The sequence below is a fragment of the Protomyctophum parallelum genome (assembly GCF_964188405.1).
Source record: "Protomyctophum parallelum genome assembly, chromosome: 10".
NCBI lineage: Eukaryota > Metazoa > Chordata > Actinopteri > Myctophiformes > Myctophidae > Protomyctophum > Protomyctophum parallelum.
In genome coordinates, this window is record NC_139704.1 from 33,594,408 (window position 1) to 33,616,235 (window position 21,828).

Sequence of the window (21,828 nt, forward strand, 5' to 3'; positions counted from 1 at the left end):
TGAAAACTATGAAAATTATTTCATAATTATTATTACCACCAAAAAGTATTTCATAATTATTATTACCACCGACATGTACACTACGGAGTTTTCAAGACTATTGTATTTTTTTTTTATTTTTTTTTTATAATTTATATTTTTTGTCCCACGATTTTGTAACCCATTTTTCACCCCTGTGTCAATCATCCTGTGATGTGATCCTGGGCTCTACACACCCTCCGCCAACCTAGGGAGAGCAACGGACTTAACTCATGCTTCCTTCATGCTTGAGTGTCCAAGTTGCTCCTTTACAACTGACAGGGGGGAGTTTCCCTGGTTGGACGTAGCGCGTGGAAGGAGCACGTTATTCCAACCAGTTCCTTTCCCCTCCATCAGGCGTCCTGGCTGGCCAGGGGGAGGCAGTTTAGAGACCAGGATTACTGCATGTTTTTGAGAGGGTACCTACCCTAGGGGACACGGGGAGAACATACAAACTCCACACAGAAAGGCCCTTTCGCCAACCCCGCCTTCGGGTATAGCACTGATGACGCGGAGGAGGAAACACGCCGCCAGCACCCACAGCGCCCCGAGCGGGAATCAAACCCAGGACCTTCTAGCTGTGAGGCGACAGCACTACCAACTGTGCCACCGTGACCCCGACTATTGTATGTTTTGACGAGAGTGGTGTTCAACTTTTTCAGCACGGTGGTGAAGTTGTTTTCATGGTGTAAAATGGGGCGTGTAACTACAAATTAACTTATTGGGAACGTGCTTATGATTTTACGATCATCTGGCAGCTGCCTGGTATTCATGCATACATACATTTCAGGGATTTAAACACCTTTTCGTGAATTGCACGTCACTTTATTTACATGTTACTTACAACCAGCTTAGTGAATCAGGCCCTATGAGAGCAAGGTGGACCAGCTCTGAATGACTGCAGTGCAAACTTTGTAAAAATAAATAAAAGAAGGCATATTATAGAATATTGTTTCCAGCTGTCTTCCTAACTAACTAACTAACTGAATTAATGAATGAAAAAAAAGTAAAAAATAAATGCATGAATAAGAAGAAGACACCACATATAAGCTGTTAAGGATGATTTAACAGTTCTTTAATTATAACTTTTGTACAATAGATTTTACATTTTCACAAGCTTGAATTACGCTGTATAGCTGAAGAGGATTGAAGCATGACCCCCTCCCCATTACCATTTTCTCTGGTATTTTAAAGAACTAATGGGGATGGAGATGAATGCAAATATATGCCACTATATTCACCTTCCTGTCCAACAACGGGATTTATTTTTAATCATACGCTGAGGCTGAGCCACAGTTTGTGGTCTATAAGAACCCTAACGGCCACCACCCTTGGGGTATAGACTAGCGTCGCAGTCCCGCCCCCTACCAGGGCCCAGGAAATGATTCTCCGTTCATTTTCCTCACCGACATTTCAAAAAGTATTTATTTAAAGACGTTTACGCCGCGGACAAAGCCAACTCTTGTCGTGACAAATCATGACGACAAACAAACAAAAAAAAATGTTTGGGGCCGAACAAATAATTAGAAAGAATAAAAAAAACGGCAGGTTACAACCCTTTTTTTGTTGTTGTTCTTCTTTGTAATTATTTGTTTGGTCCAAAATATTGTGTTTGTTGTCATGAGTTGTCCACGACTCGAGTTGGCTTTGTCCGCGGCGTAACCGTCTTTAAATAAATACCTTTTGAAATGTCTATGAGAAAAATGCATTGGGATTCATTTCCTGGGCCTGGCGTCGTCATGAAAGGGGGCGGGACTGAGACGCTTATAGCAGAAGCTCTTTCAGCGGAGGCAGACTGTCGCGCGTGGTCTCGCACGTCCCCTGCTGCGCGCAGCTTAAAAAACGGATTTTTAGACAGCTGGTGGAAGGAAAAGAAGGTCCACCTCCGTGCCTGACTGACGCGACGGACAGCTTCCCGGACGCGCTCTTCTCCGCGTTTTCCATCCACCAGCTGTCTAAAAACCCGGTTTTTAAGCTGCGAGCAGCAGGGGACGTGCGCGACAGTCTGCCTATGCGCTTTGTGAACCATGCTGTGGTGTGGACCCCTTCCACAGCATTTACATGGCATGGTTGGAAGTTCCATGGACCCATCTAGATATGACATTTGGTTTCAAATATAAAATTCATATACATGAGACGAGTTTAAGAAACATACCGCATTTGAGCCTCCAAACGTTCAGAGACTGTGATTATTCCCTTTGAAAAGTATAGTGGACTGCAATGTCCTCTATCCCACATTCTACCTAAACTGTCTTCATAGTTCCACCTGTGGTCAAATGAACAACAGCATCTTTGTCCATTGTGTTGTGATTCTTATCACCAACCAAAATCACAACCTCTGTAAATTTGAACTAGAAACCAACAAGCTGTTTTCCCCAGGTGTAATGACATGTCAATGGCAAGCCAACAGCTACAGCAGTATCATTCAGAAAAGCATTACAATTGAAATCTATTATTTAAATATAAACTGCCTCCATATCAGCCTTTTTAAACTCAACTTATCTTTCTTTGCACAAGATGAGTAAACTCAAACAAATCAGTAAAAGATAGAAAAATAAATTGGTAAGTTACCTCCAAAAAGCAATATTACGCAACTTCATAAATGGGGCTATGATACAAAGATATTATGCTATGGAAATAGTGTGGTATTATAATAAGTATAGGACAGCTACATTGATATCTTCTTATCAGATGCATTAGTATTCCATAATAATGTACATAGTGGGAGAAATATACATATTATGTGTATATAAAAAAAACAATATTCTATCTCATTCAATGTATACTGTATCTCTGAATGTCAAAATAGCTCACAATGCTCTGAAATAAAATATCAGACATTTATTTGCCCAATTATATTTTCAGCCAATACATACATACAGTACATATACCATGTAAATAACTCAGTAAATAACATGTAAGTTCTACTATACATTAATCATGTTTCAAGAAGCCACAGAAACCAAGGCAGCATGTCATAAATGCTTCTGTTAATGTCCAAATGGCTGTACATGCCACGAAGATCTCTCTGTGTGTGTGTGTGTGTGTGTGTGTGTGTGTGTGTGTGTGTGTGTGTGTGTGTGCGCGCGTGCGTGCGTGCGTGCGTTGTTGGGAGATTCATAGGAATTATAAATAAATTCCTATGACGCGGGGATAAATAATAAAAAAGGCCAAGATCATATTAATGTTCTCAATGTGGATTGAAAGAGGGGGTGTTTTTCTATAGGAGAACTCAACACAACTATGACACAAATCTGTGTCTTTTTCCCAGCGATCCTCAGTGCAGACATACAAAAATGCTTCAACAATTTACATACAGAAGTCACGTGTCATGAACTGTAATGGATCAGACTCGGTTTACAAAAACGCAATGATTTTGAAGTCTCGCCCCTAATATTTTTGACAGTTTCACTGCTGAGGCAATGCGACATTACACTGAGCGCATGTACAGTACAGTACAGTACAGTAAAATCCTCAGTGTTCAGTGAGTATGTGTAGAAATGGACAGGTCCATTCCTACACAATCTGAGTTGATTTTGCTGCGTGGGTATAGATTTTGGAGAGATGGCGTATGAACACAGGAAGAGTTGAATACACAGTACAACAATAAGCCTAAGATATTTAGCCCTCAGCTCCTGTTATTACAGATACAGCATGGCCAGCCAGGACCAGTGTGACACTCACCACACAATGTCATGCTCAGCAAAGTTTTAACAACCCCCTATCAATAAGATAGGTGAAACCGCCTGGTCAAATCAGCAGCAAGTTATCCATTAATCCTTGTATCCTCTTCCTCTGAGAAACACTGACACTTCCATAGACCTCTAACAATTACAAGTAATAAAGTATGTACAATCACTACCATGAGCTGAGTGGATTCAGTTACCTATACTGGTAGATGTGGACTGTGTGTGTGTGCATGTCTTCACCTGTGCTTTTGCATGCTGCATTGTGTGTATCAATGTGATTCAGAACAAGCGTCACTGTTAAAGCGCCTCTGAGTGTCGCAAGAGCATCAATCACTTTTGAGGTCTTAGTAGAGGTCTTACACTTAACGGATCCAAAATGACGGACTCGAAATCGAATGGACCTTTTTGTTAAATGATGAACCCTATTCGGACCACAGGAATTCCTTCCAATATCCAGTGCGTAGTGTCTTCCTGCATCCTCTCGGGCACACCACAGAATGATAAACAATTGAGGTACGGTAATAGAATACAATTGTGACCGGATTTGAATGAGGGATTGCCGTTGGACTTTTTTGAATTTTCCGTTTTGTCATGTCATATATGAAAGCAGGGAATCATAGCTTCAAACTGAACAACCAATATGTATTGGTTGTTCAGTTTGACCCACCAGTTTAGGAGATATGGCTTGCAGAAAACAGCAAGTTGAGAAAACAGGCTTGAAAGGTTCACTTCTGTGGTCTCTAACATTACACCTATAGCTACATGTTTAAGCATTTATTTCATATTTACATGTCGATTTCAGCTCTGACACTTATTTCAGACATGCTCTAGTATGTGAAGAGACTGCCTGTGCTATTAACTCAAAGGTTTTCTCCTCCGGGGAAATCTGGTAGTTTGTGCGATGGCAGGCTCTCAGTCAAATCTGGTCACAATTGACCATAATGAAACACGGACCCGAACCCGGCCATGTATTTCCGGTTTGGGTAGACCTCCTGAAGACCTCTACTTTGAAGCTATAAAGTTCTGTTGTCCGTCAAAACCTTCTCAAAGTGCTTAAGTCACATTTCCGTGACCGACAGCATCCCCGTCCGTTGTTTGAATTGTTAAAATGGTGGAATAGCAGCTGAACACCATTATCAAAACACACGATACACCACAGATTAGACAATTAACACCTAAAAGGCTGCCCATCTGTTTTAATGCAGCCATTAGTTAATGCAGTGGGTGGCTAGAAGCGATACTTGAGCGTCTATGTCTCTGGTGAGTCTCGATGCACAAGCAGACTTGAGAAAAGATCAAATATACGACCGTTTCTGAGTGCCGGCCTGTCCTTCTGTGTTGGAATGTGGTCCGAATTCTCACGGTCACCTAGTGAGGTACATAGACTCTTTCTCACGGTCACCTAGTGAGGTACATAGACTCTTTCTCACGGTCACCTAGTGAGGTACATAGACTCTTTCTCACGGTCACCTAGTGAGGTACATAGACTCTTTCTCACGGTCACCTAGTGAGGTACATAGACTCTTTCTCACGGTCACCTAGTGAGGTACATAGACTCTTTCTCACGGTCACCTAGTGAGGTACATAGACTCTTTCTCACGGTCACCTAGTGAGGTACATAGACTCTTTCTCGCGGTCACCTAGTGAGGTACATAGACTCTTTCTCACGGTCACCTAGTGAGGTACATAGACTCTTTCTCACGGTCACCTAGTGAGGTACATAGACTCTTTCTCACGGTCACCTAGTGAGGTACATAGACTCTTTCTCGACTAACCCAAAAGGAACACTTAGCCAAACTGAGTTAACAATTAAGATCACTGATTTAGCGCACGACTGCAACACAAAGATAAAGCTTCCAACAAAAAAAAACAATTCATAATAACAAAAAAGGAACAAGAAAACAGGAATACAAATGATGAGGGGAAATACAACAGGTATTAGTAACAGAGAATATAATATCTCTTTCAGCTTCTTCTTTTTTTTATACAAATATGTTCGTCAGTCCGTGGTTGTTTGTTGCTGTGAGGTGGCTATAGGCTACAAGATGGCCGCCGAGGAGAGCGCTCGCAGGGCGTAATACCACAGCCAGAGCAGCTGGGGAAGCAGAGGGGCCAGGCCTGGTGGAGGCCATCTTGGTACCGCTGAGTTTCTCGGGATAGCATTAGACGTGCCAGGGCCATCAATCTGAGGATCCTGTGTGTGAGAGAAAAGGGGGAAGAAAGGAAAGGAAAGGAAAGAAGGAAGGAAAGAAGGAAGGAAAGAAGGAAGGAAAGAAGGAAAGAAGGAAGAAAGAAAGAAAGAAAGAAAGAAAGAAAGAAAGAAAGAAAGAAAGAAAGAAAGAAAGAAGTCACCAAAAAGATGATTAAAATGAATGACTTTGACACAGTATGACTGTAAGGATAGAATATTACGTGCACCTCTGTAGAAGCATATTCGTTTTCAGTGAGGAAAAGAAAGGCTATTTTCGTAACCAAAAGGCCAAGGCATCTTCTTCGTGTCAGAGACTGCGAGCATTCATATTGTGTGTGTTTAGAGTGCAGATGAAAATGAATTCATATTGTGTGTGTTTAGAGTGCAGATGAAAATGCTAATAAAGCAGGGAGGGAACCAGTGGTTGGGTCATCTCCTCCAGACCCGTCCCTGCTTCCGCTAAATGTCAGTCCAGTGCATATAACGCCGCCTTATTATGGCACAATGACATTTACAGTGAACTTTAAAAGCCACCAGATAAACAGCCATCCCATTTCAGCCTCAAAGAGTCTACAAAGACCAAGGAGATTACAAAGGCAGGCATGAAGGCTGCCATGGTCTCATAGGGGCCCAGTGACCTTTGACCCTGGGGTCAGAGGCAAAGTATGTGTCTTGTCTCAAGGAGATACGGAATGTGTCATGGTGGGGGGACTAGAGACTATAGGCTAGGTTGACTCCAGTCCTCCTACGTCTCACCAGGTCCACTCCTGCTCTCACCAGGAGTACCGCCAGGACCTGTGCGTTGCACCAGACCCCCAGCACCAGACACTTCATTCAGGAGTGGTGGATTCTTGAGCCGCAATGGTTCCGCAGGCTCCACCGCTGGGCAACGGTGGTACTGCAAGCTCTGCTTGCGGCTCGAATGGCCCCTCCTAAAGGCCTCACCGAAGGTTTTTTGGGCGTCCTCCTCGCGGAGGACGCAGGCTGGGGCGCTAACCCATACTGCTCCCCCGGGGTGCCGTCTACATTCCGGCTGTCACCCGTCTCTCCGGTGGTCACCAGACTATACCCGGTTGTCACATAGTCTATTCCTATGAGTCACTATGAATAGAATACCTCAGAACGAAATACATCGCATGGACGTATCCTCAGTGATGTATTACTTACCCTACCTTTAACTCCACCAGACAGGTATTTTAATTTCATATTTAATTTAGTCAACCTATGAGTTGTTTTTCGTATACTCATTCTTACGGTCAATTGTCAAGTGGTGCCTTAAGAGTTTTTGTTAATGCCTAAACCAGAGAAAGTGTGGGCACATTGGCAAACATTACAGTTTCATCTGTTGATGAATGGTGAAACCCTGTGGAATATGTTTTGATACTTATCCTGCAATAAGCAATAACACTAAAGAGCAAGATATATCGTGATTGCAGTCCAGTATATCACGGCTGTGGGTGTCGCTGGCATAACACAAAGTGGAGTGCCTTAAATTAAGCTAAGTGTATTTGTATGTGTACATTCACACATACCCATAATTTGTTTTGTTTGCATTTAATCCATCCCGACCATTAGCAGCAGTGAGCAGCCTTTCCCAATGCAGGGAGCAACTCCTGTGTGTGTGTGTGTGTGTGTGTGTGTGTGTGTGTGTGTGTGTGTGTGTGTGTGTATGCATGTGTGTGTGCGTGCGTGCGTGCGTGCGTGCGTGCGTGCGTGCGTGCGTGCGTGTGTGCGTGTCCTTACCACGCACAGAACGCCATCAACAGTGGAGTTGGACTTCAGTTTCTGAGCCTGTGAGACAGAAACATATGGATCATTTTGGTCAATATTACCGTCCCCAAACATAAAAATTGCACACGGAAATCACTTCACATTATGGCAAACAGTTCACATACAGTACATACAGTAACGTACACTGTAGACCGTACAGTCCATGGGGTGTGTTCATTGTTCCAGACATTCTACTCTCCCCTATACAGTATATCTTTGGGAAATATAGCACTACACTCATTTTTGTACGAGTGTACTTGATGAATGTATTGTAATCAGTGCTCTTTGGCTTTTCTTGCAACAAGAGACACCGCATATCCCAAAACAATCACAGGCAAATGGAGCCCACGAAAATGCAATTTGTAAAGGTAAGAACTGTAATCACCTCGTAGATGACAACAATACTACCCGGTTAGATGAAAATGGTAATGTAACCAAAATAAAAACAGAAATGTGCGTGAATTATTTTAACCCATTTTGGTGTTTTAAACATTGTTATAATTTAGCTATTGAAAAATAGCAGATCTACAAGCTACGAGCTTGTAGGTCTGCTATTTTTGAAAAACCGTGAAAATCTCAGAAAACTGGAGGATTTAGAAGATTTCTCACACTTTCAAGGTCTTTCCAAAAATGTTCATGAATAGCAGAGGCACACGCTGCTCGTGACCTTCTGCATCTGTCACTTTTTGAAAAGCCAACGCAAAAATAAAGAATATTACAGAGATGCTTTACGGGTTTTAATAATTCGCATATACATTTATAATGATAATAATAATGAAATACAGTGCGATAATGCATTTTTAATACATACTAATAAAGCAGTGACTGGCTTTTTCGTCGGGTAGCATGAGTAAAAGGACATGAACGTTCCGTCTGAAAACCCGAACTCAAGTGGAATGGAAATCAAGTTAAGTCAGTGGACAAAGCCTGAGGAAGGTCGCAAGACCGAAACGTTGCTTCTTAAATAAATGCTCTGAACCTATAGCAAGTGGCGGTGTGCGGGTGTCCCTCCTTTCTGCATTGTATACGCCTCGTCATCATCGCAGCTGCTCCAAATGACCAATCATCTCTCTATGAGTCAGTAGACAAACAAATGTAAAACAAAACAACCACCGCTTTGATAGAGGAGGAAACGCTTAGAACAGAAGGACAATCACACACTGCAGGTCTCATCTCAAATTCAACACGTATACACTCATTTCTGCTCTTTCGTTCTCCTCTGCTCACACACACGCACGTGGGCATGGCTGCGTGGCGCCCGCGAGCACACACACACACACACACATGCACGGTGCACGTATACGGTATACAGAATGAGGGTGTGTGAGGTAATGTTCCCGCAGTGGGTGGGTGCACGCTTTATATGGTTGAAAGCCCCCCTGAGCCCCGCTGGTTATTTTTGTTTTTGTTGCATCAGTTTGTTTTTCATCCCTATGGGTCGCATTACAGTATGAATAATGTAAATAATGACACATATTATTATGCACGGTTGCAGGGTATACTTATTATAGTATGTACAGTCACAATGTCCTAATTGTGAGGTGATAATTGAATGCTACCAAATGAATTACGAAGACATGCTTGCACACACTGGGTTTATACAATAGATTTTGTGTGTGCGTGTGTGTGTGTGTGTGTGTGTGTGTGTGTGTGTGTGTGTGTGTGTGTGTGTGTGTGTGTGTGTGTGTGTGTGTGCGTGTGCGTGTGCGTGCGTGCGTGCGTGCGTGCGTGCGTGCGTGCGTGCGTGCGTGCGTGCGTGCGTGCGGTATGACATAATGATACATGTATCCAGAGAGTAGTCTCAGACCAAAAGCAGGGATGTTCTGTATCAGGCAGAGGTAGAGCCAGTGGAAGAGAGAAATACTTTAGGTTGTTATAAATGAAATAAAAACACTTTTCCTTCGGGACAAAATTGCACGTAGAAAATGCTCTGGCGGAAGGATAAATAATAGTGAATTTGCAGGCCTCTACATAAAGATTAGTGATTCAAACAGGCTCTTTACCTCAGGAGTACAAAGACTTAAGGAAATGGTTTGGAAAAGATTTCCGTAGTGATTATATCAATGACTCTTTCAAATGAATCAAATAATGTTGAAATCCATTTTTGTATTACATCAACAAATTGACACGAAAATAAAATCTAATTGATTAGCCCGATGAACCACTTGCGCCCTATTTTATACTTCAGCATACAACTCGCGGGTTTTTGAAATAAAGAAAAACATAAAGAATGTCTGCATCTAAATACATTTGTATACACAATTAAATGAAGTTGCACGCCTAGTTTCTAAGCCTTCTGTGAAGAAGTTTCACCTGCATCTGGAGTCCTAGAGGTGTTGATAGTATGATGATGGTGTTTTCATATTGCAGATGATTGCAAAGCGGAGCGGTGTGGTGATTATCTTAGCTCGAGATATGTTTCCTTGAGCGATATACTATAATTAGTGTGGGCGTATCAAAAAAACCTGGGATGTTTAGTTCAGGTAAATTGGAATTGCCCTTGATCACGATCAGGATTCTGAGAAAGCCGTGCGGTTCTGGTCGTAATTATGAACTTCCATCTGGTACACTGCGCTATGATAATGCTAGTTGTTTTGATTAAACACGCTGCGGTATCTAATCTCCACGTGCAAACCCATTTCATTTCACAGAACCAAAGATGGCTGGCTCTTTGCTCTCGTGTGTTTGTCCACGTGACTGACACCTGCTCTGTTGCCTGTTGTTTGCTTCTAAAAAAGTCACATTAGCATATGCGTTTGATTTCCATATTTTGTCTGGGGCGCTTTGCCGCTTGCTTTGGGAGTCAACTATATTCATAAGAACAGTCTGACTTTGCCCAAGGGCCTTGTGGCCATGTATTTATGAGTAGCCTATAGCCTTGCGCTTGTGTGTGTGTGTGTGTGTGTGTGTGTGTGTGTGTGTGCGCGTGCGTGCATGTGTGCATGCTTGCATGCTGGAAATTGTGTGTGTACTGTAGGATGTTAACAGTGGATAGTGAGAGAACTCACAAGAGAGAACTTGACTGCATTTCCAAGCCAGATTTAAGACGAATCACAACCATATCACACAAAAACAACATACTGAGGAAGCAAGTGAACAGATAGAGAGAGAGAGAGAGAGAGAAAGGGAGACACAGAGAGAAAGGGAGACACAGAGAGAGAGAGAGAGAGAGAGAGAGAGAGAGAGAAAGGGAGACACAGAGAGAGAGAGTCTGATATGTCAGTATCTTCCCTTGTGTTTGTTTCCCTCTCCTTCTGTGTCCCCTGTTGGACTCTCTACGTGTGTGTGTACATGTGTGTGTGTGTGTGTGTGTGTGTGTGTGTGTGTGTGTGTGCGTGTGTGTGTGTGTGTGCGTGCGTGCGTGCCCGTTCATCCAGCTCAGTTGCCTACAACCAGCTCCATCACCTCCCTCGGTCGACAGCTGCCATCCATTCGCTCGTCACCTCTCCTGCATATATAAACCCTGACTCTTCTTCACCCACTTCACCTCAACGCACAGGGGGGGGGGGGGGGGGGGGTGTCCTTGAGCAAGACACTGAACCCCAAATTGCTCCCGTGCTGTGCAGGTTGGTGGTGCCTTGCATGGTTTCCTCCTGCATCGGAGTGTGAACGGGTGAATGCCTCTATAAAGCGACCTTGGATAAAAGGCACCATTTATTGTCACGTGGTTTTGTTGTTTCAGCTCCAGCGGTATAACACGATCACGCTTCGCAAACCTCCAGGTCAGTAATTAGTTCTCCTGTGCTCAGGATCACTCCTCCATATGCCTGCCAGTCAACCTGCCCACGTACTGCCCGTCATTCCATCATAGCTCCTCAGCTCACAGCCATGCATCCTCCACAAATAATGCATCAGACCACGTACACACTCACCATCTCCATACAGTACATGGACAGTGTCTAGCACACTGCCAACGCACACAGCTGATAGCGGTTCTTAAAGGACAACTTTAGTTTTTTTCAACCAAGGTTCATGTTTTAGGTTGTTATTAGAGAAAGTAAAAGAGGAGTGTTAATTTTTCTTCATTTGCTGCTTTCTTTCGTTTTAGGGATTTAACGTTTTTTGACAGGGGGGCGGGGGCATTCGAGCATGGGGCTAAATATGTATTTCTTTACAAAATATTATGGCGATTTATTTTTTTATTATTTACTATAGTCCTAATATACCCCAGGAAATTACATCTGGCCACGGAAGATCACAGGATCTACTGAATGTGAAGGAGGCCTACTGGGGGGAAGCCACACTGTGTGTCATAGGCTCAATATGTCAGTTTGACACATTCAGTAGATCTCGTGATCTTTTGTGGCCAGACGTAATTTCTTGGGGTTTAGTAGGACTAGAGTAAATAATAAATTAAAAAATCGCTATGACATTTTGTAAAAAAATACATATTTAGCCCCATGCTCGAATGCCCCCGCCCCCCCTGTCATAAACAGCCAAAATCCCTAAAATGAAAGAAAGCAGCAAATGAAGAAAAGATTACATTCATCTTTTACTTTCTCTAATAACGACCTAAAACATGAACCTTGGTTGAAAAAAACTCAAGTTGTCCTTTAAATAGGGCTCCGGTGGACAGCTTTCTTCTGATGATGGGCCGAGCTTGATGAGAGGCGGCACGAAGCGGGTATAGGTCTCCTCCCACGCAGAGGACCTGAGGCTGAGAGCTGAATCAGTACTATATAGTACCCAGTACCCAATTACATACATGAAGCCCACATGTATGTAACAACCTTCCGGTCTGTTTCATGCGATCAGAGGGTGTTGAAGTGGTTAAGTGGTTATAAAGCTCACCTCCCCTTTGCGCTTTGTGTGTTCACTCTGAGCTCTGCGACATCTGAGCGATGATGCACGCAGCAGCCTGGGGTATAGATGTGTGAACAAACACCGACAGGCAGCAGGTTGGGAGGAGGCGCAGGCTGGCAGCTGCAGGGCCGTTTCCCTTTAAGCTCTTAAAACAGAGTGTCTCTCTCTCTGGGAGCCTGGGAGCCTCTCCTTCCCCCTGCCATTCCAGACGATATAGAACACCCTCCACTGCTTGGCTTCGCTCCTCTCCCCCTGCACTTTTGATTTGTTTCTTTCAAGCCTCACTGTGCACAGTAAATGTATTGTTGTTGTGACTGCTGCTGAGCCGTCACTGTGCAGGAAGTGGACGGGTTCGGGAGTCAATGGCCTTTTGCTTATTACTGTGAGTGTTTGTCTCGGTGTGTGTGTGCGTGTGCGCGTGAGCGTGTGTGTGTGTGTGTGTGTGTGTGTCTGTGTGTGCGTGACTGTGCAATTGTTAGGAAGAGAGAAGAGAGTTGTCTGACAGACTTGTCCACAGAGTGAATCATTGCAAAACATAGTCTGTCTCGATAGCCATGCGGCGCGCGCGCGAGCGCACACACACACACACACACACACACACACACACACACACACACACACACACACACACACACACACACACACACACACACACAGGCGATTGTGGCAAATTATATTCGTTAATAAAGAGAGAGCTGTAAAGGGGATATTGTCTATGGTCAGTATGGTGTGTATACTGTATCATTCATTACTTGTTTTAAGTTAATTCATTAAGTTAATTAATATGTGTAATGAGGCGCAAAGACGCTATAGGCACTGGCAGTAATACAATGTAACCAACTTGCGCAAGCATTTAAGAAAATAAAGTTACTTTTCTCAGAAGGTAATTTGTAACTAAACAGGATTATTTGTATGGGCAGTAATCCAGTAACCTAACGACGTTACTTACTAAAGTAACGATGCCCAACATACTGGACACATTATATCCAGAGTGTTCATGAAATCTCACATGTAAAAATTGTACAAATAACTATGGATTTTACAGCTACTTAAAACTACTCAATTAGTAACCTTGTTTGTGTGTGTGTGTGTGTGTGAGAGAGAGAGAGAGAGAGAGAGAGAGAGAGAGAGAGAGAGAGAGAGAGAGAGAGAGAGAGAGAGAGAGAGAGAGAGAGAGAGAGAGAGAGAATGGTTGGTTAATTGCATGTCATTTGCTCAATAGCATCAAGGGGATGTTGTGCTTTAGTGCATGTTCCCCTTCCACTCCACACACACCCATTGTGAATTGCTGTGTCTGACATTGCCGTGTCTGAGGGGTGAATGCCCCTTAAGATTGCTTGGTTGGATTCAATCAGTTTCACAGCTGAAATGTACGGTCCCATTGCTTGTCTGACGTCAACTGTTCTGAATTATGTTCTGAATAAATATTTTTGTCTTAAAGGACCACTTCACCACTTTTCAACCTATCTTCATATAATAGGTCCTCACTAATAATCATGAAAAAATTGCACGATTCTTTCCTACTCAGTCTGTGTCTCATCGGACGGCTGTGGGCAGTTTAGAAACTGTCTTCCAGTGACATCATCATTAGGCAGATTTATTTTATACAAAATATATACAAAAATATTTTGATTTTCATTATCGTGAGAACGATGGCTTCCATTTTCGCATTGCAACTTTTCAGGACTAGAAATCCTGCAGTTTCTATTAGCTTGTATTCCCCATCGATGATGTCACTGGAAGACGGTTTCTGAACTGCCCACAGCCCTCCTATGAGTCACAGACTGAGTAGAAAAACATTGCACAATTTCTTCATGATTATTAGTGAGGACCTATTATATGAAGATAGGTTGAAAAGTGGTGAAGTGGTCCTTTAACGTTTTGGGCTACATTAGGTATTAGGCGGGCAGTGCAATTAAGTCTGCAACTGGAATCGAACCTGAGATATTGTGTACAACGTGTCGGGGATAGTGCCCATAAGTCAGACGTCCCGTTATAGTCAGCCCTGTGTGGATGGCTACATGTGCCTGCCTGCCCTGCACTACTCTGTCACTATTGGATTTTAATACTGAGAGTTGGAGAAGGACACAGTATCGGATCAGACCCCTTTTCACAGACAAGCTTTAACCCATTTTGACCTGGGAACGACTCTGCAATCGTCTTCTAAATCCTGACTGTTTTCTTGAAAAAGCCATGTTTTTCTATGTCAGTCGTTCTAAAAACACTTTCATGTCACTTTTCGCGATTCTTCAAAAAATAGCAGACCTACAAGCTCGCAGCGCGCCACTCGGTGGCGCGCTGTGAGCTTGTAGATCTGCTATTTCTCCAATAGCTAGAGCATAACGTAACGCTAACACCCAAAAGGGGTTCCCGACCACCAAAATGGATTCATATCCAAGTCTCAATCACTTCCAGGCTAGACTATATTGCAAGTCCACCGGCATACACATGCTCACTCAAACCCCTTCAAACAGAATGCAGCGGCATGCCTCCTCCCTTCCCTATACATGTCCATGCCTTGCCCCTTCTGTGCTCCCTTCAGACGTACTGTACGTACGTGCGTACGTACGTACGTACTGTACGTGGCCTCTGCTTGCTGCTCAGTGCTCGCCCAGTCAAAGCACTGATGTGCTACAAGGCAGTCAGGACATGATTTGACCCCACACACACACCCCTTCCTGGCTGCACACTTAGATACAGCACTCCTCATTACTTGTATACCCCGTCATGTCACCTATTTTAGAGGCTGGTTATATACTATGGAGATGTATGTTGGTTACTTGTTCACACATACGTTACTGTGTAGGCTATATTGTGTTGTGTATGTCAATTAGATATGATGTTGCAGGGCCGTCGCTATACATTATATGCGCAGTACGCGCTGCGAGTATAGGGCAACGCGCCGAGGGGGGGCAACAAAATGTGCCAAAAAGTGCCAAGCCGACCCTCAAAATAACAATTTTCTCTGTGGCGGCTCTGTTTGTGTGTGCGTCCTCACAAACAGTGAAAATTAGCCGATCTGGATGAGGAGGTAATTATTCCTGACTAGTGGCACTTTCACCACTGTTTATTTAGGTTTATCTGCTGGACAGCCTCTTTCAACAGCCAAATGACTGCTACCACCGCTGAACGGTCAAAACATTTATTTTTTATCTCTGTTCCTTTGTTGGGACTGCAGGGAGTTACACGGAACTCTGGTTGAGGGACAGTACTATAGCACGACTGTGCCTCCCAACAAGCTGGCTCCAGCTTGTTTGACATTCGGAATGAAATTATCACAGAGGTATATAGACTTATACATCTGCAGCCACATAGACAGACAGACAGACAGACAGACAGACAGACAGACAGACAAACAAATACATGGGGCAAGACAAGATACAAAAACTTCTAACCTGCAGGCTGCCACAGAAGTGGTAGAAGCCGTCTGTGTTGATGTGGTTGTCGATGGTGTTGGGGCTGCGCTCGCGGCTCCTCTGGTACGGCGCGGTGGTGGAGGCGGTGGTCTGCACCGGAGGCATGGGCTGCCACACCCCCACGTCGGTGCCATTCCCGAAGGCCTGGATGGCGTTACCTAGAGAGAGACGGATAGTAGTTTTGTGACATTCTAGAGAAATACATAAAATGCATCATCCCGCCACATAGTAGTGAGTCGTCATTAGAAGCAGGGGTGGTAAAGTATACCTGTGGATCCTTCACAGTGCCTCCCTAAAGTGGGGCACTCCAACACACACAACTTGTGGCTGTGTTTGCAGTTGGGCAGTGAGCAGCAGGGGACTATAGTGACCCCTACAGGTTGGTCGGGGCACCTGCAGCAGGGGATAGAACTGGGAGGGATAGCATGTTCCTCTGCACACGTTACGCTTTCCCAGTGTTGCCAACTCTCGTGAGAGAACTAAGCCCCAACCCATTTCCAAAAAAAACGGACAACTCTTGCAGGAGAAATAAAGCCAAATTTCTCCACGAAAAACAAGCCAAAACAAGCCCAATAATATATGGCAATATAATCCTAATAAAAAGCATTATTATAAATACTATGTATGTCTATTGTCTATGTTAATTCATGTTTTGGTCATTCATTATACTAATTAGCCTAACATGCTTCATTGTCGTAATGACTTGAGGGAGGCGTGTGTGGGTGTATGTGTGTGCGTGCGTGCGTGCGTGCGTGCGTGCATGTGTGGGAGGGCTCAACAAGCCCAATAAAACGCAACTCGCGACTAGAAAATAAAAAGCAACTCTGAAAGAAATAAGCCAAAAGTCGCGGGAAATAAGCAGACTTGGCAACCCAGGCTGAGGTGAAAAGAAGCAGCTGTCACTGCATGTGTATCGGAGGAGAAGTGTGGTTGTCTGCTCTACACCCCAACGGTACAGGGAGGCAGTCACAGGGACATTGGCAAAGACAACATTTGCGTAGACAATAAAAAAAAACTAAAAACTAAACAGTTCATACTGTAGGACAGATCAAAGTTGTAGGTTTTCAATTCATCAAGACAGAACAGGCTATTTATTCTCATTGGAGGATTAAAAAGAAATAGCCTATATATATATTTATATTTGAGAATCAAGCCAATTTTATATTTTATTGTCGTTCATACAGTATGAATGTATCCCATAAAATCTCCCCCTCTCTCCCTCTAGGCCGTATAAATAATCTACACAGTGGAAGGCTGTCTGATTGCAGGTGTCAAAGCCCTTCATTTTTGCACATGTATGAAGGCTCATGAATGTTTCATAACATCATTTAATTTAGTCTTCATAGCCTTATAACCACTATAGCTCTGGCTTAATGTCAATTGCATATACGCATCGGGGGCAATGAGCTGAAGTTCTTTGCTGTGAACTAATCCAATTTGCCTTTCAACATCAAACATAATATCTAGGGTAAAGAGAGCACAGTTTGCCCGCTTTTGATTGGGGGTGTCCATTAAAACGGTGTCACGCGTTGTTGAGCCTGGCCTACTCTACCATAATTGCAGGTGAGTTAGAAGGTACTTAGGACCCTAAGTATAGGCTTGTGACTGTCTGGTGAATCTATTATGTAGACGTGATAGCAAAACCTGGAATGCTGACATGGCTATTTACCGCTGCAGTCCATTAGTGGGACCTATTAATAGCCCGCTACGACTTTGAAGTCAAAGAAACACATACGTACACACACCATATACTGTAGTATATATGCACACATATTATGCACCAGGCCGTTAGAAAAAATAATGATCTTCCTTTGTTCCAGGGTCAGTGAATCCATTTTAAGTGACCCCCTATAACACTAAAGAAATAGTCTGGAGATATTTGCATAGGCTCTTTAACCCCACTGATATATTCATGCATGTGCAAAATCGGACAGATATAGGCCCATTTTCTTTGTGTGACACGCATGCACCTTGTGGCATACTGTTGCCCTTATAGTATTGCCCCTATGGAGGGCACAATGGTGGCCAGTGGTGGCAAGTAACTCATTACATTATTTCTATTATTTGCAGTATTGATTATTTTACATCAAGTAAAAAAAAAACGAGAGTACATTTTCCACCACTGGTGCAGGTAAAACCCCCTAGTGATCTTGGTAATGGATCCTCTGGCTTTTAAATATTCAGTGAGCCTGCGCTCCCCATGTCGGGTACGGAGCCGTAGAGGGTTGATGAGGACATTCATGGTGCAGAGCTTCCTCTGCTTCTCCAAACAAACACTCATTACGCTGTGTGTGTGTGCACGTGTGTTTATGGTGGTGGCAAGGCACACAAGTCTAAACTCCGGGATGCCAGGAGTGTGTGTGTGTGTGTGCGTGTGTGTGTGTGCGTGCCTGATGTTTGTGCGATGCATGTGTGCGTGCATGTCTGTGCTGGTGAGTTATAGTGATGAGTTAAATGTTTATTATTCAGATGATGACACATCTTCACATCTCGGTGATTCTCTTTTATTCCGTTTCCCTGTGAGATATCTCCAGGGAAAAGACAAACACTTCCTGTGCCGTTAAAGTTGGCTGAATATGAACACACACACACGCGCGCGCGCGCGCACGCACGCACGCACGCACGCACGCACGCACGCACGCACGCACGCACGCACGCGCACACGCTAGGGCAGGGGTAGGCAACCGTTATTATCAGAAGAGCCATCTTTGGCCCAAAATCGTATTACAATTCTATCTGGAGCCGCACGATATGTTTGCTTTAATAGAGCAAACTTTAATTATTTGTGATTTTTCTGGTCTTTCAATATTACATTTTATTGTTTGCGAATTTCTCAAAGCATATCAATATACTGTACCTGCAGTAAGCCAAGCAGCAAACAAAGATGTCTTATCATGAATACATTCTTCTATTCTTCTATTTTCCTTCATTACATTTTGATTCTTATTTTTGAGCTGAGCTGGTATACACACTGTATGTGTACAGTACAGCTAGTGCTATTTCGTAGCTACTAAATGCTCCCATCTGATTTCAAAGAGAGTGCTAAATGCCAGTTTCCACTGAGATGAAACCTGAATGCAACCCCTCCGTCAAAACACAAACTTCCGGCAGTATTTGTCAAAGAAAAATAAACCCAGACTGTTCAATTCATGAAAGTATTAGAGCATAAAGCAATCTATAGTCAAAAGGGCATATAGCCTGAGACATTAGCCATTTTAGTTCCTGCATGGCAGGCACCACTAATACATCACTATAGTACATACAGTACATACAGTATACGTCACCTGTGGTACAGATACTCATGGAAACAAAGTCAATAACACTGCCGATTCTTTCACACACGCGCGCGCACACACATTTACTGTCAGATACTGTACGAGCACACATGCAGGATCAGCCACAAAGTATTAATGACAACAGCGTTCTCTTGCCCTTGTAGAGAATCAAACAGTGTGGTGTGTTTGAACAAACATGATACCATCATATTGCTGTGTGTGACATTTACTGTGCAGTCCGATATGAAAGTTTAGCGCTTGGATCAGTCGACTCCCAGCAGATAAAGAGCTAAATCCTTTAGACCCTTACACCAGGTCCATTTGTCTCTGGATTTCACTGTGTAATGAGACGTTTTGACTAATTCAATCCGGGGAAATGTGTCAGTTTTATACATTATAAAAAGGTAGGTGGCTAGCGCACATCCAGTTCCTGTCTGGTGCTGGACTAAGGTAAATACAGTGAAGAGAGGAGAGTCCGCACCATAGACTGTAAAAAATATGGACAAAGCGTTCCCCGGGTCTAACATGAACGTAAAATGAAGCCTGAAATCCCTTGCATTCTAATGCACTGTAAATCGCCATCTTTCTAGATCCGTTTTGGACCAGCTGGCCATTGGCTGGCTCCGTTTGGGTCCAGCTGGCCATTGGCTGCCCAGACAACGAGGCGGGACTTCCCCCCTTCTTCTCCGTTGGTTTTTATTTTGACTCGAGTGGGAGGAGAAGACTCTTGAGTGGGAGGGGAATCCCGATCATAGACGGTAACGGTAGCCACGCCCCTCAGAACATACGCGACTTTATGGTCATTATTTTAATTAATGGGACCATAATTTTCCAAAAATAATATTATGACATTAGAAATGAGACTTTAAACTAGTGACTGGAAGAAGAAAGTATTCATGACCATGTTTATTAAGGTAATACAGTCTAGGTGAAGTTGGGCCAAAATACATGGGCCTCTATGGAGCTATTTGGGTCCAGTCCAGCGCCACAACAGGCCATTATATGAACTACCGATTTCAAATGAGGCTTCACGAAATATCTGGCTGACTGCCCCCCTGGTCCGCACACAGGTTTGCTCCAAGGTGTTTGCTTTTTATTCAATACACCATAAATAAGGCACAACGTTTCGGCCGTGAACGGCCTTCATCAGTTTTATATATTCTCAGCTCACATCTTTGCTTCTGGGGATCCCTGGAATAACAATAATATTTTGAGATGGGGGTTCAAATACATATAATTCCGCGGGTCCATGACGTGAAATTTTTTTAGAACCACTGAATGGCAACATTACGTGTTTCAGAAAACGGTTAGGATTTAGAAGACATGCGTAGAATCGGCCTCAGGCCTAAATGGGTTAACACATTTTGGGCGGGAACGACTGAAATAGAAACATAGCTTTTTCAGAAAACGGTCATTTTCAAAAAAATAAATAATCTGATCTCAGGTCAAAATGGTTTAAACCCAGGGTGTCCAGCTGGTAATGGTGTTCAACAGTGACTAACAGAACAGCACCGTTGGGATTATTGTTTTCTGTGCGTCCTCCTGGCACAGCCAAGTTCAAATTCAAATTCAACAAACGTGTCGGCCTGTCGGGGTGTCACATTGGAAAAGCGCTATACGGCAGAAAAGTGCATGTCTCTAGTCTCAACCATCATGGCCCCTTTTCCACCAGGGTTGTTGAACTGGCCCGGGTTCTTAGTCCATGAGCCAGAGCCATACCATAACTATTTCACAATCTCCGAATGCTATTATAGAATCTGGAACTACTAAACCTCCTAAAATCCGAGTAAGGAAGCTGGCATTTCCGTTCAAGAAAATATATTTAAAAAGAACTAAAGATTTTCTTTTGTTCTATTTCTGCTAAGCAAGCAAGCTTATCATAATATGCTTAGATGATTTCGATTCATATTAGGATTAATTTGTGCGACTGTAAAGACGAAACGGAACTGGATGAGAGGCTTCACTTCCGTTTTATCGCTTACTCATGATCAGAGCTTCCGTTGCTCCAGACTGTATGACGTACTCATGATCAGAGCTTCCGTGCTCCAGACTGTATGACGTACTCATGATCAGAGCTTCCGTTGCTCCAGACTGTATGACGTACTCATGATCAGAGCTTCCGCTGCTCCAGACTGTATGACGTACTCATGATCAGAGCTTCCGCTGCTCCAGACTGTATGACGTACTCATGATCAGAGCTTCCGTTGCTCCAGACTGTATGACGTACTCATGATCAGAGCTTCCGCTGCTCCAGACTGTATGACGTACTCATGATCAGAGCTTCCGTTGCTCCAGACTGTATGACGTACTCATGATCAGAGCTTCCGTTGCTCCAGACTGTATGACGTACTCATGATCAGAGCTTCCGCTGCTCCAGACTGTATGACGTACTCATGATCAGAGTTTCCGTTGCTCCAGACTGTATGACGTACTCATGATCAGAGCTTCCGTTGCTCCAGACTGTATGACGTACTCATGATCAGAGCTTCCGTTGCTCCAGACTGTATGACGTACTCATGATCAGAGCTTCCGTTGCTCCAGACTGTATGACATACTCATGATCAGAGCTTCCGTTGCTCCAGACTGTATGACGTACTCATGATCAGAGCTTCCGTTGCTCCAGACTGTATGACGTACTCATGATCAGAGCTTCCGTTGCTCCAGAC

General features: G+C 43.6%; 1 protein-coding gene across 1 annotated transcript in view; it reads right to left on the reverse strand.

The window, feature by feature from the left end:
- Nucleotides 1–2,010: 2,010 nt before the first annotated feature.
- Nucleotides 2,011–21,828, reverse strand: part of gfra1a (gdnf family receptor alpha 1a) — a 148,870-nt gene continuing 129,052 nt past the window's right edge. The window contains exons 9-12 of the mRNA XM_083775331.1: nucleotides 15,867–16,045; nucleotides 7,642–7,689; nucleotides 5,450–5,901; nucleotides 2,011–5,075 (exon numbers count right to left, since the gene is read on the reverse strand). Of these exons, the coding sequence (XP_083631457.1) occupies nucleotides 5,746–5,901; nucleotides 7,642–7,689; nucleotides 15,867–16,045 (383 nt within the window). The 3' untranslated portion in view covers nucleotides 2,011–5,075; nucleotides 5,450–5,745. The remainder of the gene's footprint in view (nucleotides 5,076–5,449; nucleotides 5,902–7,641; nucleotides 7,690–15,866; nucleotides 16,046–21,828) is intronic.